This window comes from Ruditapes philippinarum, unplaced genomic scaffold, assembly GCF_026571515.1.
Source record: "Ruditapes philippinarum isolate M1 unplaced genomic scaffold, ASM2657151v2 ctg7255_1_1_1_1, whole genome shotgun sequence".
NCBI classification, from domain to species: Eukaryota; Metazoa; Mollusca; class Bivalvia; order Venerida; family Veneridae; genus Ruditapes; species Ruditapes philippinarum.
In genome coordinates, this window is record NW_026867224.1 from 1 (window position 1) to 17,473 (window position 17,473).

At 29.8% G+C, this 17,473-nt stretch overlaps 1 protein-coding gene and 3 long non-coding RNA genes across 4 annotated transcripts; 3 read left to right on the plus strand and 1 right to left on the minus strand.

The window, feature by feature from the left end:
• The first annotated feature begins 282 nt into the window (after positions 1-282).
• On the plus strand, positions 283-4,510 carry LOC132735341 (uncharacterized). The gene is made up of 3 exons (XR_009626441.1): positions 283-819; positions 1,196-1,285; positions 4,179-4,510. It is a non-coding gene; the product is annotated as an uncharacterized LOC132735341 (long non-coding RNA).
• LOC132735338 (uncharacterized) lies at positions 1,752-3,878 on the plus strand. Its single transcript, XR_009626440.1, has 3 exons — positions 1,752-2,027; positions 2,523-2,599; positions 2,813-3,878. It is a non-coding gene; the product is annotated as an uncharacterized LOC132735338 (long non-coding RNA).
• A 1,010-nt stretch (positions 4,511-5,520) lies between the features above and the next one.
• On the minus strand, positions 5,521-7,509 carry LOC132735342 (uncharacterized). The gene is made up of 3 exons (XR_009626442.1): positions 7,344-7,509; positions 6,697-6,806; positions 5,521-6,356 (listed from the first exon to the last, which is right to left on the minus strand). It is a non-coding gene; the product is annotated as an uncharacterized LOC132735342 (long non-coding RNA).
• A 1,389-nt stretch (positions 7,510-8,898) lies between these two features.
• On the plus strand, positions 8,899-10,203 carry LOC132735340 (RNA polymerase-associated protein LEO1-like). The gene is made up of 2 exons (XM_060722281.1): positions 8,899-9,679; positions 9,760-10,203. Exons 1-2 carry the CDS (start codon positions 9,541-9,543, stop codon positions 9,909-9,911), a joined length of 291 nt encoding a protein of 96 aa, XP_060578264.1. The 5' UTR covers positions 8,899-9,540; the 3' UTR covers positions 9,912-10,203.
• The last annotated feature ends 7,270 nt before the right edge of the window (positions 10,204-17,473 follow it).

Genomic DNA, 17,473 nt, shown 5'->3' on the forward strand with positions numbered 1-17,473 from the left:
TGATACGCTAAAAACTGTTTGGGAAATACAGTTTTTCACACATTTTTTTTTTTGTTATGATTGTTGACACTTGTGAAATCACGAGGCGGCTTTCAATAAAAACACAAACATTTGACAGGTAGGAGCACTTTTAGAATATGCCTGCAGTAAAATCTGTGTTTTACCATTTAAAAGTGGTTGTTTGATGAAAAGATTAATATCAATAAGCTGACTAATTAGCCGTCGCCAATAGCGTTGAGCAAAAGTCGCTTTGAAATGACATTAAAGATATATAGGAAATGCTCTTGGGGGATTTACAGTGGTCGCTTAGGACAAAATTTGCTTAATACATGTGGTCGCATGGGCAAGTTTAAAGATTGTATTTTACTGATCAAGCTCAAATGCAAGTTTTCATAACTTCATGTTTCAAAAGTAGCAACTAAAGACCTGACTGCAAATAAGAAATCTAAAATGAAAAAGGGGTGTATCATTTGGGTACAGTTAGCATAAATAAGTATAAACTATAGACTCTATATATAGGTGAGCGATTTCAGGGCCATCATGGCCCTCTTGTTTAGATAATATTTATTATAGGGTATGTAAGTCTCGTCATGTGACTTGCGAGATTTCACGATATTTTGCACTTCCGGGTACAAACAAATATCAACAACATTGCTTATCTATATTGGGTAATACTTGTATGCCGGTGGGAAAGTAAAACTTGCACGGAAAAGCAAAGGATATGTAGAAATTGGCAGAGTGTTTTGTTTTGTAACGAAATGCAAATGGTTTCATCTTGTGAACAAGTATCAATGAAAGACAACTTCGTATAATCTTCAGGTGGGTGTGTCATTTCGAATTCAGTTTATCGCAATAAATGTTGTAATATTTTTCACGTCCATGTAAATCTAATAAATTTGTTATTTGATACAACATCATTCGCATCTGACCTCAGACTGGTGAATTTGATTTTATCAATTTTCTATAGCGCTACCTGATTATCTGTCAGAAGTATATAATGTTTAGAAATTTCGGACAGCGCATATTTCGGATAAAACGCTTCAATATGATTATCAGCGTGTTTTAGTGAATATATTTTCTTCTAACTGAAAATATTATTTATTATTATTATTATCTTAATAAAGCAAAAACAGTCAAGCTGTATATTACCAATTTAAATTGTCATAAAATTCAATGAAATATTTTGCTCCTGTAGATATTTAGACTGAGGACAGTGGTGAGATGAAAGACGTCAACTGGTATCCGATGTAAATACACATGCATGCTCTGCTGTAAAATCGTTTTGGTAAGAAATATATACTTAAAGCTACTTCAACTACATTAATGAAAAATAAATATTCTTTTATAAGATAATGTTCTCGTTTTTTTGTCAATAAATACAGTGTATTACAGTCCCAGCAAACACATGACGTTAAAATAACGTCGGATTAATGTTAGATTTTGGTCACGACGTCGGCGACCAAAATACGACGTAAATCTGACGTTAAAATACCGATGTCTAATAGACGTTTCTTTTTGACGTCGTACTAACGTCAGGTTCTGGTCGGTGTCTTGACGGTAGGTAAAAAAATAACAAAACATAATATTTATTCGCTGTTGTAATCATTTAAACTTTTTTTCAAATGTTATTTGGATTACAAATGAAGTGTTGTTATATAAATACAGACCACGTGCGCGGCGCTGCAACCTAATAAAACATAAAGGTGGCGCTGTATATAGGTTAATTACATGTGTTATTGTTATGCAATCTATTTATAGCCACAGATCTGTTTACAAGTTCCAATCATTTAACGTTATAATATTTTCATTTGTGGTACATTATATGTAACAAAATCACGAGTTTTTTAATAGTGCTTTAACATTTAATCATAGTGACAGAAAAGGGAAAGAAAACATTATTAACCTATAATTCGAATCTAAAGTCACGTGGATGGAAATTCAAATTCGTAGGCGTTACGTTTTGGCTGTCGGTCAGGAATCGGGATGCATTGATAAAGTGAATATTATAGATTTTCTTGAACAAAAAGGTCAGTTCAATTTATTTAGATTTATTTCTACTTTGTATTTGATAAATAATTGCATGATTGCAAGCACTCTTAAATTTAATTATCATTATTTGAACAGCTGAAGTAAAATGTCACACAAATTCGCGATAATGTCTAATAATAAATCTTTTTAAAATTGACATGTTTTAACTCTGCTTGTGAAGAGTTTATAATATGCCTTTCAGTACTACCAAAGAGAATGCTTAGTTTTCATATTTTTCTTAAACTGTGATGTTTTTGTCAGTTAAAATCTGAGAATTGAGAATGAATTTGTACGATTTCGAGCATTTCGGACCAAGACGTTTCGGTCCCAAATAACCCAAAACGTTCCGGTCCCAAATAACCCAAGACGTTTTGGTTCCAGACATTTCAAGATTAAATCTTTAATTTAAAACTATGAAATATTTAAGACTTGCGTAACTGTTCTATTTCAAACGTAGAATATATACATAAGTTAGAATATTATTTTCTTTTCAGGTAGTTAAAGTGTTGGACATGCTCTCAAAGGTCGGAGGGACGGAAACACGTGAATATGTAAAAAGAAACATATGAAAGTAAGATTTTTGTAAATTCTATTACATACTTTAGTCCATACTAAACTGGAGTTTAAAAGAGGCTTTTTAAATGTTCAGTATTTATGTTTACTTTTAAGTTTTGTTAAAGCTCTCTTATAAAAAGTTGGCAAAATTGTTCATTAAGTTTAGATAACCATGAAAACATTTTTGCTTGTTATTTTTACATGTTTCATAAATTTCTTTTTTTTTCAGTGAAAATGATGTCACACACGCTATTGGACGCTACAAACGCTACATATCCTCCGGACATACGAGGGGTGCTGAAAGAAGGTCAAATCTTAAAGCATCACACCTCAAAATTCGTGCTTATTCTCATGGATATCTTAAAGTATAACTTTGTGAAGTAACTAGAAGGCAGCAATTTATACATTACTGACAATTATCAAAGGAGGTCAAAATATGCAAAATGGCACTAAATGTTTTAGAAATGCTGTAGAAATATAGTTAAAATACTGAAAATCTGTCATTAATTGCTTGAAACATTATTATCAGAATCTTTTAACTTTTCTTAAAATTATAATATTTTCATTATTTTATTTGATAAGGCAAACTTTGATAGAAATGTGCATACATTGTTTTGTTCTTTAATATTTGTACATGTTTTCTTAGTTATTTATGTCATTGTTTTTGTAATACTTTTTGTTTTGTAATTAACTTATTTTATGTTTTATTTTGTTTAATTTATGAAAATTATTTAACCTTGCAGAATTTACTAAAATTGTATGTATCAGCTTAAAATTGCAACTTTTATTTTAAATTAAAAAAGCATAAAACATATTTTTGCTTTTAGTTTTCTGTTATACATTTCATTGGAGGGAAAGTTACTTAATAGAATGAGTTACATTAAATTCGATCAAATCAGGATTAGCCAGAAAATATTTATGACGTGGTGAAACAAAAAAGATTAGGGGAATGATCAGATGAAGGTCAGAAAATGATCAGATTTAGGGCAGAAAAGGGTTAATATTTAGGTCGGAAAATGGTCAGATTGAGGTCGGAAAATGGTTAGAAACTGGTTAGATTTAGGTCGGAAAATGGTCAGATTGAGGTCGGAAAATGGTCAGATTGAGGTCGGAAAATGGTTAGATAATGGTCTGATTTTGGTCAGAAAAAGGTTAAATAATGGTTAGATTCTGACGTCTACCTGACGTCAGATTATTACGTCAAAAAAACTTTCAAATCCAACCGTTTTTCCGACCGTCATCCGACGTCAGAACCTGACTTAAATCTGACGTCAGTATAACGTCTTGTGTTTGGTGGGGTGTAGCTCAATAAACAAACAGTATGGTTAATATAGTTAATTCATGTTCAATACTGTTTGAGGTATTTTTCTCAAGTAAGTGTGTCATATTTTTTAGTTAAATCATGTTCAGTAAATGGTTAAAAGAACTTAGTCACTATCACAATTTTTTAAAGATCAGTTGTCAAAGCAAATCTACAAAAAATAGGACACTAAGAAGTGTTTCTTCCTTTTCAACATTATTTTCAATTCATGACAATATGAAAATGATTGAATTATTATTGCTTTCAACTCATGATAAATTTTCTTTATATGCAGGTATGTGATTTCATGGTTGGATCTTGAGTACTTGTCATGGCTCTTGATTTATTTTGGAGTGTTCACCATCAGATTAGAAACCAAATAGTGAAACCAAATAGTGATACCACCAGACATAGTTGAAAGGAAATGTCCATACAAAGTCTTGGAGTACATAGTGGTAGAGACATGGCAGTCCATTACAGATTTTGACTGAATTAAAGCTTCTTAAAGCTCCATGCCTTGTGTAAACTGTCTGACTGAATGTTTGTATTCAAATAAAAACTAAGGTTGAAGACACTTCAAAGATATATGTCAGTGTAAAAATGTTAAACAAAATATCTGTCTTTGTTAGAAATAAATAACCTGTCATTTGTAACTTTGTATTAACTTAATTATTCAAAGATAATTTATCTTTTGCAAATGGCTGTCCAAAACAGTTTCAACCAGGCATCATGTAGTTTCAAAACAGTTAAGATAAAATTGTTTTAAATAGACTCATAAGATGACAAGAATGGTAAAAAGATAATTGATCTGCATTAAAATGTTTCTATCTTGATTGAGTTTCATTTCATACTATCACCATGATCACTGCAATTGTAAAAGTAATGTAATCTATAACCATCATTTAAATATCATAAAAATCATCTCAAAGAAGAACTTGTTTCTGAGGCAAGATGTGTAAATTTCCTTCCAGTAATAGCCTATCACTGCTCTTAGAAAAGCCATGATTTGCATTGTACATGGCAGGTAGTAATACCAGAGTAAACAATATTAACGCAATTCATCTGTGTTGCGTATTATGTAGCAAAACACTAGCTTGCTAGCCCTTGAAAGCCCAAGTCTGTCTCTTAATCACAAAATTGGAGAAGACTTGCAATTCTGCATTCCTTGAAAGATTTTAGTGTCAGAGGGACAGTTATTACATACCATATACTTCTTTGGGTTTTAAATTACCTGTTTTATAATGTATTGAACCTGTTGACATTTGACCAAAAGTGAATTATCTATTCAAAACAAACAAAACTTAGGGTTTGCACTTGATACAAAACAATTACATCACTGGTACATTAATATACCCATTGGGATGTTTCAAAATTGTCAATGTTTTAAAAAAAACACACAATGCTTTTAACTTTTGTCCATGTACATATGAGTAAATGTAGTCATTGAAGAGCTGTCAAGAACTTTTCATCAATATTATTTAGATAGTGTCTGTTTCGATTTTAGGACAGACAAAATTCAAATGACATGCATAGTATTTACTATAGTCAATGCTTGCATATTCAAGCAATTTAGCCATTGCTGTTAGAGAATTAAAGTACACAGTGACACTTATTTTGCAGATGAACCCTTATGATCAAGCACTGCTATAAATATATGCCAAATAGTAGAAACAAAAAAAAACAGTTCATAAGTTTGATAAACTTTTATTTTTACACAATTTATAGTGCACTGCTTTGCAACTATATCACACTGATATTCCAGTGGAAGAAAAACTTCAGGAAAGCACTTGAAATTATTATTAGTTATTTCAACAATGTAACTTTACACTGTGAATGTCTACCTATACAAGAATAAGAATATTTCCTTTTGCAAATGTAAAGACTTTGAAAATTAACATGAACAAATTATCATAGAGTTATAAATCATATTCTAATTGAAAAATTATCAAAGCTTTGAATGCAAATTTGTGAGCTTATCAATGATTACCTCGCAATATTAGTAGTAGATGATATATAATATTTTTGCTATTTCGTTTTCATCTTTACTTCATTATCATTTAATGTCCATAATTACATATGACTATACTGTGATTCCTTGAAAATCCTTAATTATCTCTTGTGTGTTTTTTATCCTGGTATTTATAGAACAACTAGTTTTAATACTTAAAACTGCAATGAAATGTGGATATATTACTCTGTTTCTATCATTGTGACATTAACAAGATAACTACATTATGGAATCATAGTGTCAAACACCATAAAATCATACTCTTTTACATCAAGATTTTTGTGCTGCATGTCATTCATCTTCTTCAGGAAAGTACATTTGACTATTCTCAGTGGCTTTATATATTAAACTGATATTTCACTGTAACTGTGTGTTCTCTGATATCATTCTCAAATTAAGGAACTGGAAGATGGTAGTTGCAATAAAGGTCTTCATGGACAAATTCTCCTTCATCTCTTTCCTTATCTGCAGAATGAAAAATCAATAAACATGTTAAACCTGAATATATTTCACTGAGTAAAACACTAGAAATGATATTTACATTAGTCTAAATAAGCTGGACATGATTGACAGAAAATTTCATATTTGAAGTAAATAAACATTAAAGATAAACAACAACACATACATGTAATATATAACAGTCAAAAATATTGATCTTCTTCAATGTGAAACATGACTGTTTTTCATGTTTTATTTACTTATCAATTATCATGCCGTGAAATCCAAAAATTATTAAAATATTTTGATAATTGTTTATCTTTCCAATCTCAACTAAAAATTAATCAATTATTTTACATGTATTTACCTTTGATGTATAGATATTTAAGGATCATAGGCAGTGCAAACTGTTGATTAATAGTCCATAGTGAACAACTGTATATTCTATACTTGTCATATACCTCCCTGTCTACACATCTGAAATGGTTTATTCAAATATTATAATTTTTTAATTCAATCATAATTTGCTAGGTACCATATTTACATGTATATATTATTGAAAAAGGAAGACAATAAAAAAAAATAAGTGTTATATATATATAGTGCCTTGATACTATTCTCCATAGTTAGAAATGGAACAATACTATTAAACTTATCCATCTAATTATTTAATTATCAAACTCTTACTTGGGACCTGGGTTTATTATACTAATGTAAGTAATTGAAATCTTGATAAAATGGAAGGGATGAAATATCCGAATTACTGTTCAATGTCCGAATTTTGTATAACTTTAATATACACTAGAATTAAAGTGTTTCTCAATTGTTTATTTCAATAAGTTAAAATGGTTTGAATAAATTTCTCACATCAGTAGTTTAAAACAATACTAAAAGCTAAACAACTAGAATTCACTACCTTGACAAAACATCCGAAACAATTGTCACTATCCGAAAACAAACTAGTTTTATTTAACTCTATAAATCCCTCGTTTTTCCGTCAGATAATTGACCTACCTGCATTTTTTGACCCGTGCTTTCCATTCCATCAAATCTGAAGAGGACCGAAACAAATTTAACTTCTATATCTCTCGAGTTCTTCGGGTTACCTATATGCGTAACGGTAAATAAGTCTGCCGATGTACCCGGAAGTGGTAAATCGAAAGTGAAAGTAAACGAGACTTACGGGCCCTATTGGCACACAGTAAAAATACCAATATTACTGTATACAATAGATATTTTTGAAAATTACTAAATTATTTGAAATAAAACACAATTATTTGTTTTATTAATTATGTTTTAGGAGATAGAAAGACTCAAGTTAGAAGATTCTCCTCAACAGAAACAGTTAGAATATAAAAAGGCAAAATCAGGTATGTTATATAGAAAATGAAAGAGTGAAATCAGGTACGTAATATAGAATAGGAAAAGGTTAAATCAGGTATGTTAAATAGAATATGACTATGAATAGGACTATATTGTACAGAATTTGAAAAGACTAAATCAGGTATGTTATATATTATTGAAAAAGGCTAAATCAGGTTTGTTATATATTATATAAAAATGCTTAATCATGTATGCTACATAGAAAAGGGCTAAAATAGAGAAAATAAGAATCCCTAAAGAAAGCCCAAAACGACAACATTAAAATTGTCGCAGGCTTGGTTTGATTGAGCTTGTTCATGGACGGTACTGGTAAGTGCAAACTACCGTCCACGCCCCTAGCACTGGCTTAAGCAGAAAGTCAACATTTAAACATAAAATGATAAAAATTTTGCATTTAGAAACATCCGTAGATATGTTCATATGGCGGTTTTTAATGCGACACTTCCGTACCATTCCATGAAAAGCCATGTATGGTCCCCAAGTATTAGAAAGCGTGTGCCTCGAGTATTTTATATAAAATATGAAAAGGCTAAATCAGAAATGTTATATACATGTAGATAATGAAAAGGCTTAATCAGGTATGTTACATATAATATGAAAAAGGCTAAATCAGGTATATTATATAATATATGAAAAGGCTAAATCAGGTATGTTATATAATATATGAAAAAGGCTAAATCAGGTAGGTTTTATAATATATGAAAAGCTAACTCAGGTTTGTTATACAGTGTATGGAAGGGCTTAATCAGTTATGTTGTACAGAATTTGAAAAAGGCTATCAGGTATGTGATATAAAATATAAAAAGGCTTAATCAGGTTTGTTATATAAAATATGAAAAAGCTAAATCTGGTATGTTATATAAAATATAAAAAATTAATCAGTTATGTTATATTATAGAGTATGAAAAGGCTAAATCAGGTATGTTATAAGGCTAAATATGTAATGTTACATAGAATATGAAAAAGCTTAATCAGGAATGTTACATATGATGTTATATATTACATGAAAAAGGCTGAATCAGGTATGTTATATATGAAAAGGCTAAATTGGATATTTTATGCAGGATATGTAAAGGCTAAATCAGGTATGTTATATACTGCAGTCTGGGAAATAAGGCACACCTCGATGCCATAGGCGAGAAAAATCCCACTTGGGCCTCCAAAAATCCATAGCAAAAATGTAAACCCGAAGTACGATTTAATTTGGAATGTGTCTTCATACAAAATGAGTTTCAGTTTCAATTCTTTTGAGACTGGAGATAAACTTTTGTGGTTGTGTTACTTAGGGTTATTCATTTATAGAATGCAATGCTTCTTTTGTTGATATTTGTTTTCATATTTTAAACAAAGTAGAAAGCAGTAGATTGACAAGTAAAGTTAAGTATATATAAACAGAAATAGAGAATTTTATTTAAAAACTGGCTGACTGATATACAGAGCTTGTGTGCCTACATTAAACTGTTGTCTTTATTTTGCACAATAAGTGTTTTGGGCCTGTGATAATCTGTCAATGCAGGTCCATACTAATTTTCTGTATTATTAACTCATTGATTTGTCCTTAACAAACAATTTGATGTCATATAATCATTTAAATTACAGAACGGCGGAAAAAGCTGATTGAACAGTATCACAAAACCCTGCTGCAAGTTCCTACAACACCTTTACAACCAAAAAGTGAAAAATGTAGCTTTAATGAGATTTATATTAGACCCAAAATAACGAGGAAATAAAAGGAGAGAAAGGGGAGACAAATGAAGTGAGGTTAAAACAATGTCAGAAATCTTCACAAAAGACGGAGTCCCTCAAAAATCTGTATATGTTCTAGGAGATGCAGGGTCAGGAAAAACTAGTTTTTTGTAAATATCTGGTCAACTTATGGTGTTTGGCACACAGTGAGGAACATGAAGATGACAATGAAGATGAAGATGGCAATGGTAAACCTGAAGGTGACAGTGAAAAACATGGAGGTGATGGTAAAAAACATGGAGCTGGCAATGAATTGAAGGTGGCAGTAGTGAACCTGAAGGTGACAGTGGAAAACATGGAGGTAATGATGAAAAATATGGAGGGGTCAATGAAAATGAAGATGGCAGTGGTAAACCTGAAGGTGACGGTGAAAAACCTGTAGGTGATGGTGAAAAACATGAAGCTGGGGGTGAAAATGACAATGAAGGTGGCATTGAGAAAACAAGGAGGTGATTTGGAAGAACATGAAAAAAAGGGAAGTGACATTGTAAATGAAGAGGTAAAGGGGACACATAGTGGAGACATTGGAACGAAGAGGGCAGTAAGACACATGGAGGTGTTAATGAGAAAGGAGGAGAAAAACATGTGGGTGGCATTAAGAAAAATGAAAGTGATAGTGACGACTCTGATGGTGACTTAATACACTCCGAATCCGATAGTGACAACTCTGATACTGAATTAACAGACTCTGAATTTGACAGTGATGACTCTGAATATGATAGCAAAAATTATGAAGTTAAATTCAATGGTGTAACAAAGATGAAGAAAATTATTTTGATATCGAATCCTCTTAGCAGTACAAACATGAACTATCCGAAAATCTCTAAAACTATCAAATGAACATGTGACACACACTCTGGTAAGAATCTCTAGAAGTATGATTTGCTTGATGGCTTTAGATGAAGGCTCGAAAATGTCCAAGAAATAGCATCTTTAGGAGTCACAATATAACTACTTAGGTCATCGAAATTCAACATTAAGAAATCAATGATGTGAGTTGACCACATTAAACTGAAAGGTTTGATTTAGATGTGAATGGAAATGTCAATAGACAGTCTCACGAATTAATTAATAAGACATGCAATAAAGAAGTAGAAGACTGAATCGAAAAGCGAAGAAAGCTCTTAAAAGTTTCAAAACAGGTACTAAATTTATGCCTACAATAACAATGAATAGTTAGGTTTGATGTAAACTCGATAAAACCCAAGAGCCTCGACACCGATTTAGAGTTATTCTTACACCTGAATGACATGAAAACACAGGAACAAGTATATATCGACACATAAGGGTACAGAAAGTAGATTACTAAATATCTAGCGAAAAACCAAATAAAATTAAACCGCATTTATATGAAAATACGGTGGCATGAGACTATTAATAGTCGAGAGGGATAAATCCTTGACATTTGACATTGTATCTGATAACTGAAATACAGAAAGTAAGAGAAAATTGCTTAAACTGGGAATAAGACAGAAGATGACTGTCAAGTATCTGTAAAACCATCAAGCTCATGTTCTATTATTCACAAATCAACAAGAATTGGCTGCAGTGAAATATGTATAATCATTCAATGCAAAATGTGTCACAGATAGTAAGAAATGTGAATTACCAAATATTTATTAATGAGGTTTCAGAAATGTTCACACGTAAAGAAATATTAGAGCATCAACATTTATCCATACTCTATATGGTCTAGAACATCATATAGCAACACATTCAAATACATAATAGATATTGGTAAAAACTTCTTGTGTTCAGAAACAGAGAACAATAAAGTGTGATTTTTTGATGAAATTAGTAAGGATATTCAAGTTAGAAAGTATTAAGTATCAAAGGTTAGTTGAGTCAATCGACGAATTCAATCAGCATTATAAAGGTACTAACTGTATTTATAGGTAGATTTATCATTGAAAAAGGGTCGGATTGTGATATTGTTTGTTCAAGTATTGATCAGAAACACATTGTTCCTGACTCTTTTCTGTCTATTAGGGTAGATGAAATCAACACAAAAAATGTTAAATTTACAAAATATTTACCAATGTTTCATCACCTTGAAAAAATTGTAATAAAATATGGATATGAATCACAAAGGTTATTTAGTACACAAAGTGATAGTACACAGAGTAATGAACAGAGGATTAATGAGATTAACAATTGTGTTTCTGAGACAATTAAAGTAAATACTTCAACATTAAAATCTCTGTCTCTTGATGTCTATTCCTCTGACAAGTATTACCCAGTGTGTAAAACAGTTGTTAGTTACCTACCTAGTATGATCAATCTTGTAGCAATAAGAATGAGTGATATAACAATGAGTCATGGTGATACTACCGCATTTTGTAATTTTCTTGAGAAAACCAGTCATCTTGAAAAAATACATATTGTTCAAGTTGAATGTGAGTGTGAGAACCAGCATGATGTAAATTTATCAAAACATCAACATCTTCAGTACCTTTATTTGATTAATGCTGTTAAGTGATAGATTGATACTACAAACCTGAATTTTTAAATTGATCAATGAAAAATAGTAATTATGAGAAAATATTGATATATTAAAAAATTTACAAATTAAAGAACCTGAATAATGAGATAGAAACAAAACTAATTATAATCATACAAATAAAAGAACATGTCAAAAAAGTATACCTGATGCAACAATCTCGAAGGCTGATTATGTGTTGAGATGTATGACAATTAAATAGTACTTAGAGATGAAGAATTAAACAACATTAACTTGTGTGTTATAAGAGTTTGACACATGGCAGAAGCTTTTTATAGTCTTCTATAATTCTCAATACTGTAAATGTGTGTGTTAACACGTTATATAACAGAATGTGAGTAATTATGATATGAGGTAAATTGAAATAAAGGAGAAGAAATAGCTAACAGATGTAAAATAAGGATCAGTTATTTCATGTTGAACATGATTATGGTAATGCGTTAATGTTTTCAACAAAAAAGTGATATAGGATGCATGAAGTGAACATAGTGAGATGATTATTTGGTTTTTCATTTTCGACAAAAAAAATATATCGAAATTATCCGAATTGTTAACATAGTGAGGGAGAATACATGCAGTAAACGTATTGTTTAATCTTAATTATTTCATGATAAAAGACATATAAAAGTAGACTTTTCATTATCAGCAAATAAGTAATACTAAAGTTACATATTGATAAGTTAAATAATGAATGTAATGCAATATGATAGATAACAATCATTAAAAACAGTTGAACTGAAATATTAATTTCTGGTCATTGTAATAATATTGAAATTGATGAAAGTAATATTCAAATGTGTATTTCACTAAAAAATGAAAGTAATATTCAAATGTGTATTTCACTAAAAAATGAAAGTAATATTCAAATGTGTATTTAAATGAATAAATAAATGAAAGAAATGCAGTGACATATAGGTAACTGTTTTTTTAAAGATCAGGGATAGTTTGTGAAAAGTATAATTTGAAAAAGTAAAAGGTTCTTTGAATAATAAATACATAAATAGATAAATAGATTAGCAAGTAGATAAATTAATGAATAAGTAAATATAATAAGTAATTTGAATGGAAATATCATAATGTACAAGGTCAGAAAAAGTAAAAGATAAATATAACATTCAAATACCAGTTATATTATGTAATATATGATAGGATAAAGGAATGGTATATGTAAATACCGGTTATATGAGAAATATGTCAAGAAAATGGTATATAGGACAAGGGAATGGTATATATTAATACCAGTTAAATGATATATAGGACAATGGAATGGTATATAGGAATACCAGTGATATAATGTACAAGGTCATAAAAAGTAAAAGATTAATATAACATTCAAATACCAGTTATATTACATAATATATGTATAATGGACAAGGGAATGGTATATATGAATACCGGTTATATAATATATAAGACAAGGGAATGGTATATATGAATACAAATATTTGATATATAAGACAAGGAATGGTATATATCAATACAGTTATATGATATATAAGACAAGGGAATGGTATATATAAATACAGAAATATGATATATAAGACAAGGGAATGTATATATAAATACCAGAAATATGACATTAAGGACAATAGAATGGTATATATAAATAGGACAATGGAATCGTATATATAAATACCTGTTATAATGATATATAGGACAATGGAATGGTATATATAAATACCTGTTATATGATATATAGGACAAGTAATTTGTTTCATTGAGATGAGGACCATTTACATGTTATATTTTAGAGATTTCCTTCTTTGATTGTTTTATATTGTAAAGATTGTAAAAATTTACAAATTGCAATTATGGAAAAACCATAAATGTGTACAAGTTAATACTGTTAGTTAGTATTATTCAAACAGTAACAGTAAGGGTTCACAGAATATTTTTAATTTTCTTGACATGAAAACGGAATTATGTCTGTTAGAGTGTCATACTATTAAGAAATATATTATCTTCAAATTGTAAAAAATGTTATAAATCAATAGCTCATTTGTTTCAAAAATAAAGTAATAATATCTGTATTACAATGAATACAATGCTATAATAGACTTCCGCATTGGGGTCAATTGAGGGTTACTGTATGTGTGCAAGTTGGTAACTAAAAAACCTGAAGAAAATTTAATGACATTCTTGTTTTACAGATAACACACAAATCCATACCTCTCATATTTTCCTCATATTTATTCGCTTTACTACTTTAAACAAAATCGGTAAGTTTACGTAAAGAGTGATTAAATTCACACACATAATAGAGAGTACTAGAAGTCATGTCAGAAAATATTTAAGAAATATTTCTTTTGAATTAGAAAATATCGCATACCATCACTGTGATAGTCAAGCACAATGTGATGAATGGTTTAATTTTATAGCTAAATCCTCTGAAAATTACACTTAAATAAATGGATTTCATTTATTCTGAAGTATATACTTAAGTATTTTTTGTATGAATACCGATATGTTTGGCTTATTTATTTTTATCTTTATGTTTGGATTGACTCAGATGGAGCTCTTAAGTAATCTTTTGTCTGAGTTAAAGAGATAATTAACACTAGGCAAGTAAAGATACATGGTAAATTTATATGATTAAACTGTAACTACATAGACAGTATACAAATTTTAATCAAAACATTAACACACAAGATAAATAATTATATAACTTTCATACATATCCTCATAAAAGTACAATTAATCAAAAATACATGCTGTCAGTGCAAGGCTATGACATCTTCAAATTGATTGCTTAAATGCTTCGAGATAAAATCTTATAACCAGTTAAAGTTTTTCTTGGCTCTGATATTTATCGTATATAAAGTCAAGATAAATAGTTATAAATATCAGAACAATGTCACTCATTCTTATTATAATAATCTGATTGAATGTTATAATTAGATAATAATGTAAAATATAAACAGTTAATAAAGTGTAATTTGTACATGGTAAACTATCATCATATGAATCCTTTGATTAAAAAAATAACTATTAATATAAAGATACTAGTTTTGTAACAGTAACTAACATAATTTTTCAACAGTTTAACACCTGTTCTTTTTTAAAGGCCCCAAATAAGCCTTAAAAATGCCCAAACAAACTTTAATTTTTTTGTCTAAAAAAAGTTTTCTTATTGACCAATATATAGCCATATTAAAATTTTTTGATTTTTGCAATAGAAAAAGGGTTTTGATGAAAAAAGTATTTTTTAAAGGGTAAGAAATAGCCCTTTGTTACTGTTTTTAAAACCCCCCAAAAAAAGTTTTTTTTTTCAAACCCCCAAAGGTTTATAAAAATATCCATGTTTTAAATCTAATTTTTTAAAACAAATTTAAAACAAAAATTTTTTTCCTCTTTTTCAAAAAAAAAATAATTTTGGGGTTATGTCCTTTAAAAAAAAATTTGAATGTTAAGTAAATTTATCTAGTAAAATAATACACAAAAAATTTCAATTTAAGAAATTTTTATTAAATGTTATTTGGTACATTATTAAAGAAGGTTTGTGGGTTTTATTTTAGAAATGGGTTTTTCATATAAACACAACAATTAAACATGTTTGTTACTTGGAATAAAAAGCTTTATATTTCCAGTACATTTGTAAACATATAATTTACATGTACTAATAACAAATCTATATGGCCATATTTATGTTTAAATATTTCTATATGAAGCAATGATAAGTTCATGCTAGAATATGGTATGTCAATTATACATTTTTATATATTAACTATGTCTGTTTAGTGAATATTGTATGATTAAATCCATCTAGTACATTTGTAAACCTTTAATTACATGTACTTGATAACACATATATTTTGGCCATGTTTATGCTTAAACAATTCTATATGAAGTTAAGATAAGTTCATGCTGGAATATGTCAATTATACATATATATAAAACATGACTGTTTAAAACTTGAAGTGTTTATGGAAAACAGTATTCAGTATATGATCTTATCATGGAAGCTTCATAGACAGCATTGCTATTATACTTTTTTTTTGTTATTAATGTAGTACTTTTAAAATAGAACATGTTTGTTTGATTGGTTTTGACAGCATGAATGTGTGACTTTTCTTAATAAAAGATTGTACAAAATTGATTTGTGAATCATTTGTTTTTCCCTCTCTTACAGAACAAGTTGGGGGTATAAAACTTGTTAAAAATCATTTCCGACTATTTCCATATATAGCAAAGACTAAGCTGCCAGTACATCAATAATGTACTGTACTAGGAATGAGACATTGATTTTGTGATGAATTCCATTTGATCATAAATCAGGTAGCCATACATATAAATTAGAATTTTGAAAATGTGCGGCTTTAAAACAAGTTTTCTGTTTTCTTATAAATTGATCACATGAATGGGTGTAACATTTTACAAGGTTACGTTCATTACCATCCACACGTCTTTGCACTAATTACTTTACCTGTAATAAAGGACAAAGGGACACCTATTTACTATACCTGTAATAAAGGACAAAGGGACACCTGAGGTCTTCTTCAATCAAAAGAGCTGGAAAGTCGTCTTGTGATCTGTTAAAAATAGCGAGTTTTTGGCGTTATTTTAAAGGAAAGGCCTACATCGACTTAACCTGTAATAAGAAATGCAGCTCCCGAAAGACAATTTGAGCATTCTCTTGTTCAAAAATCCGGAAAGAAAGTGATCCCTCGGAAGCATTAATCACAACAAAATTACATAAGAATTGCAGACTCGGTTTGATTGAGTCTGTTCATGAGGGATACTGAAAAAGAGCAACTTCCTCACGCCCCCTAGCACCGGCTTAAGCGGTACTCGATTCTCAACACTTAATAGTGCTGGTATCAATGATCCCGAAGAACCAGAAAAATAATGTATAATAACACGGAATTGAAGAACAGGGCAACTTTTTACAACTGCCACACAGCACTTGACACCTGCTGTTGTGAAGTAATAAAAATCCGACATAAACCTTTGGTAGAATTAAAAGTATTTTGCCCAAAGATGATCGAGTCTATTATATCTTTATTTTTTTCTGAAACCGACCTCGGGTCATTTAACCCTGTATGGTATGGAACATGATATCATATAATTGCAGCTGTAATTATTTTCCTATTCTTTATTTTAAGTTGTAAACTGTTCGTGTTCATTAAAATAAATATTCCACAGAATCAAACGGGTGATAACAGGTTTTGTTTGTTTGTTTGTTTCATTTTACGCTTTTTCCCCAACAATATTTCAGTCATATAGGCGGGTAATTTCCTAACCATCGTTCCTGGATAGTTACACCAGTACTAAAATTCCTCCGTGCTAAACTATCAAAGCATCTCCCGGGGATCGAACCCACGCCAGACAAGTAACTGGATTAGACTCTAACTCCTCGACCACGGAGGCAGTGAAAAAGCAGGTACTAATTTCTTAAGTTATAGTTTTGTGGAGGATCTGCTTGTGAATTGTGTATAGGTGCAAATGTATGATGATAATAATTTCAGTATAATTATGTATAATAATGATAATGAAGATATCAGTATTATAATGAAGA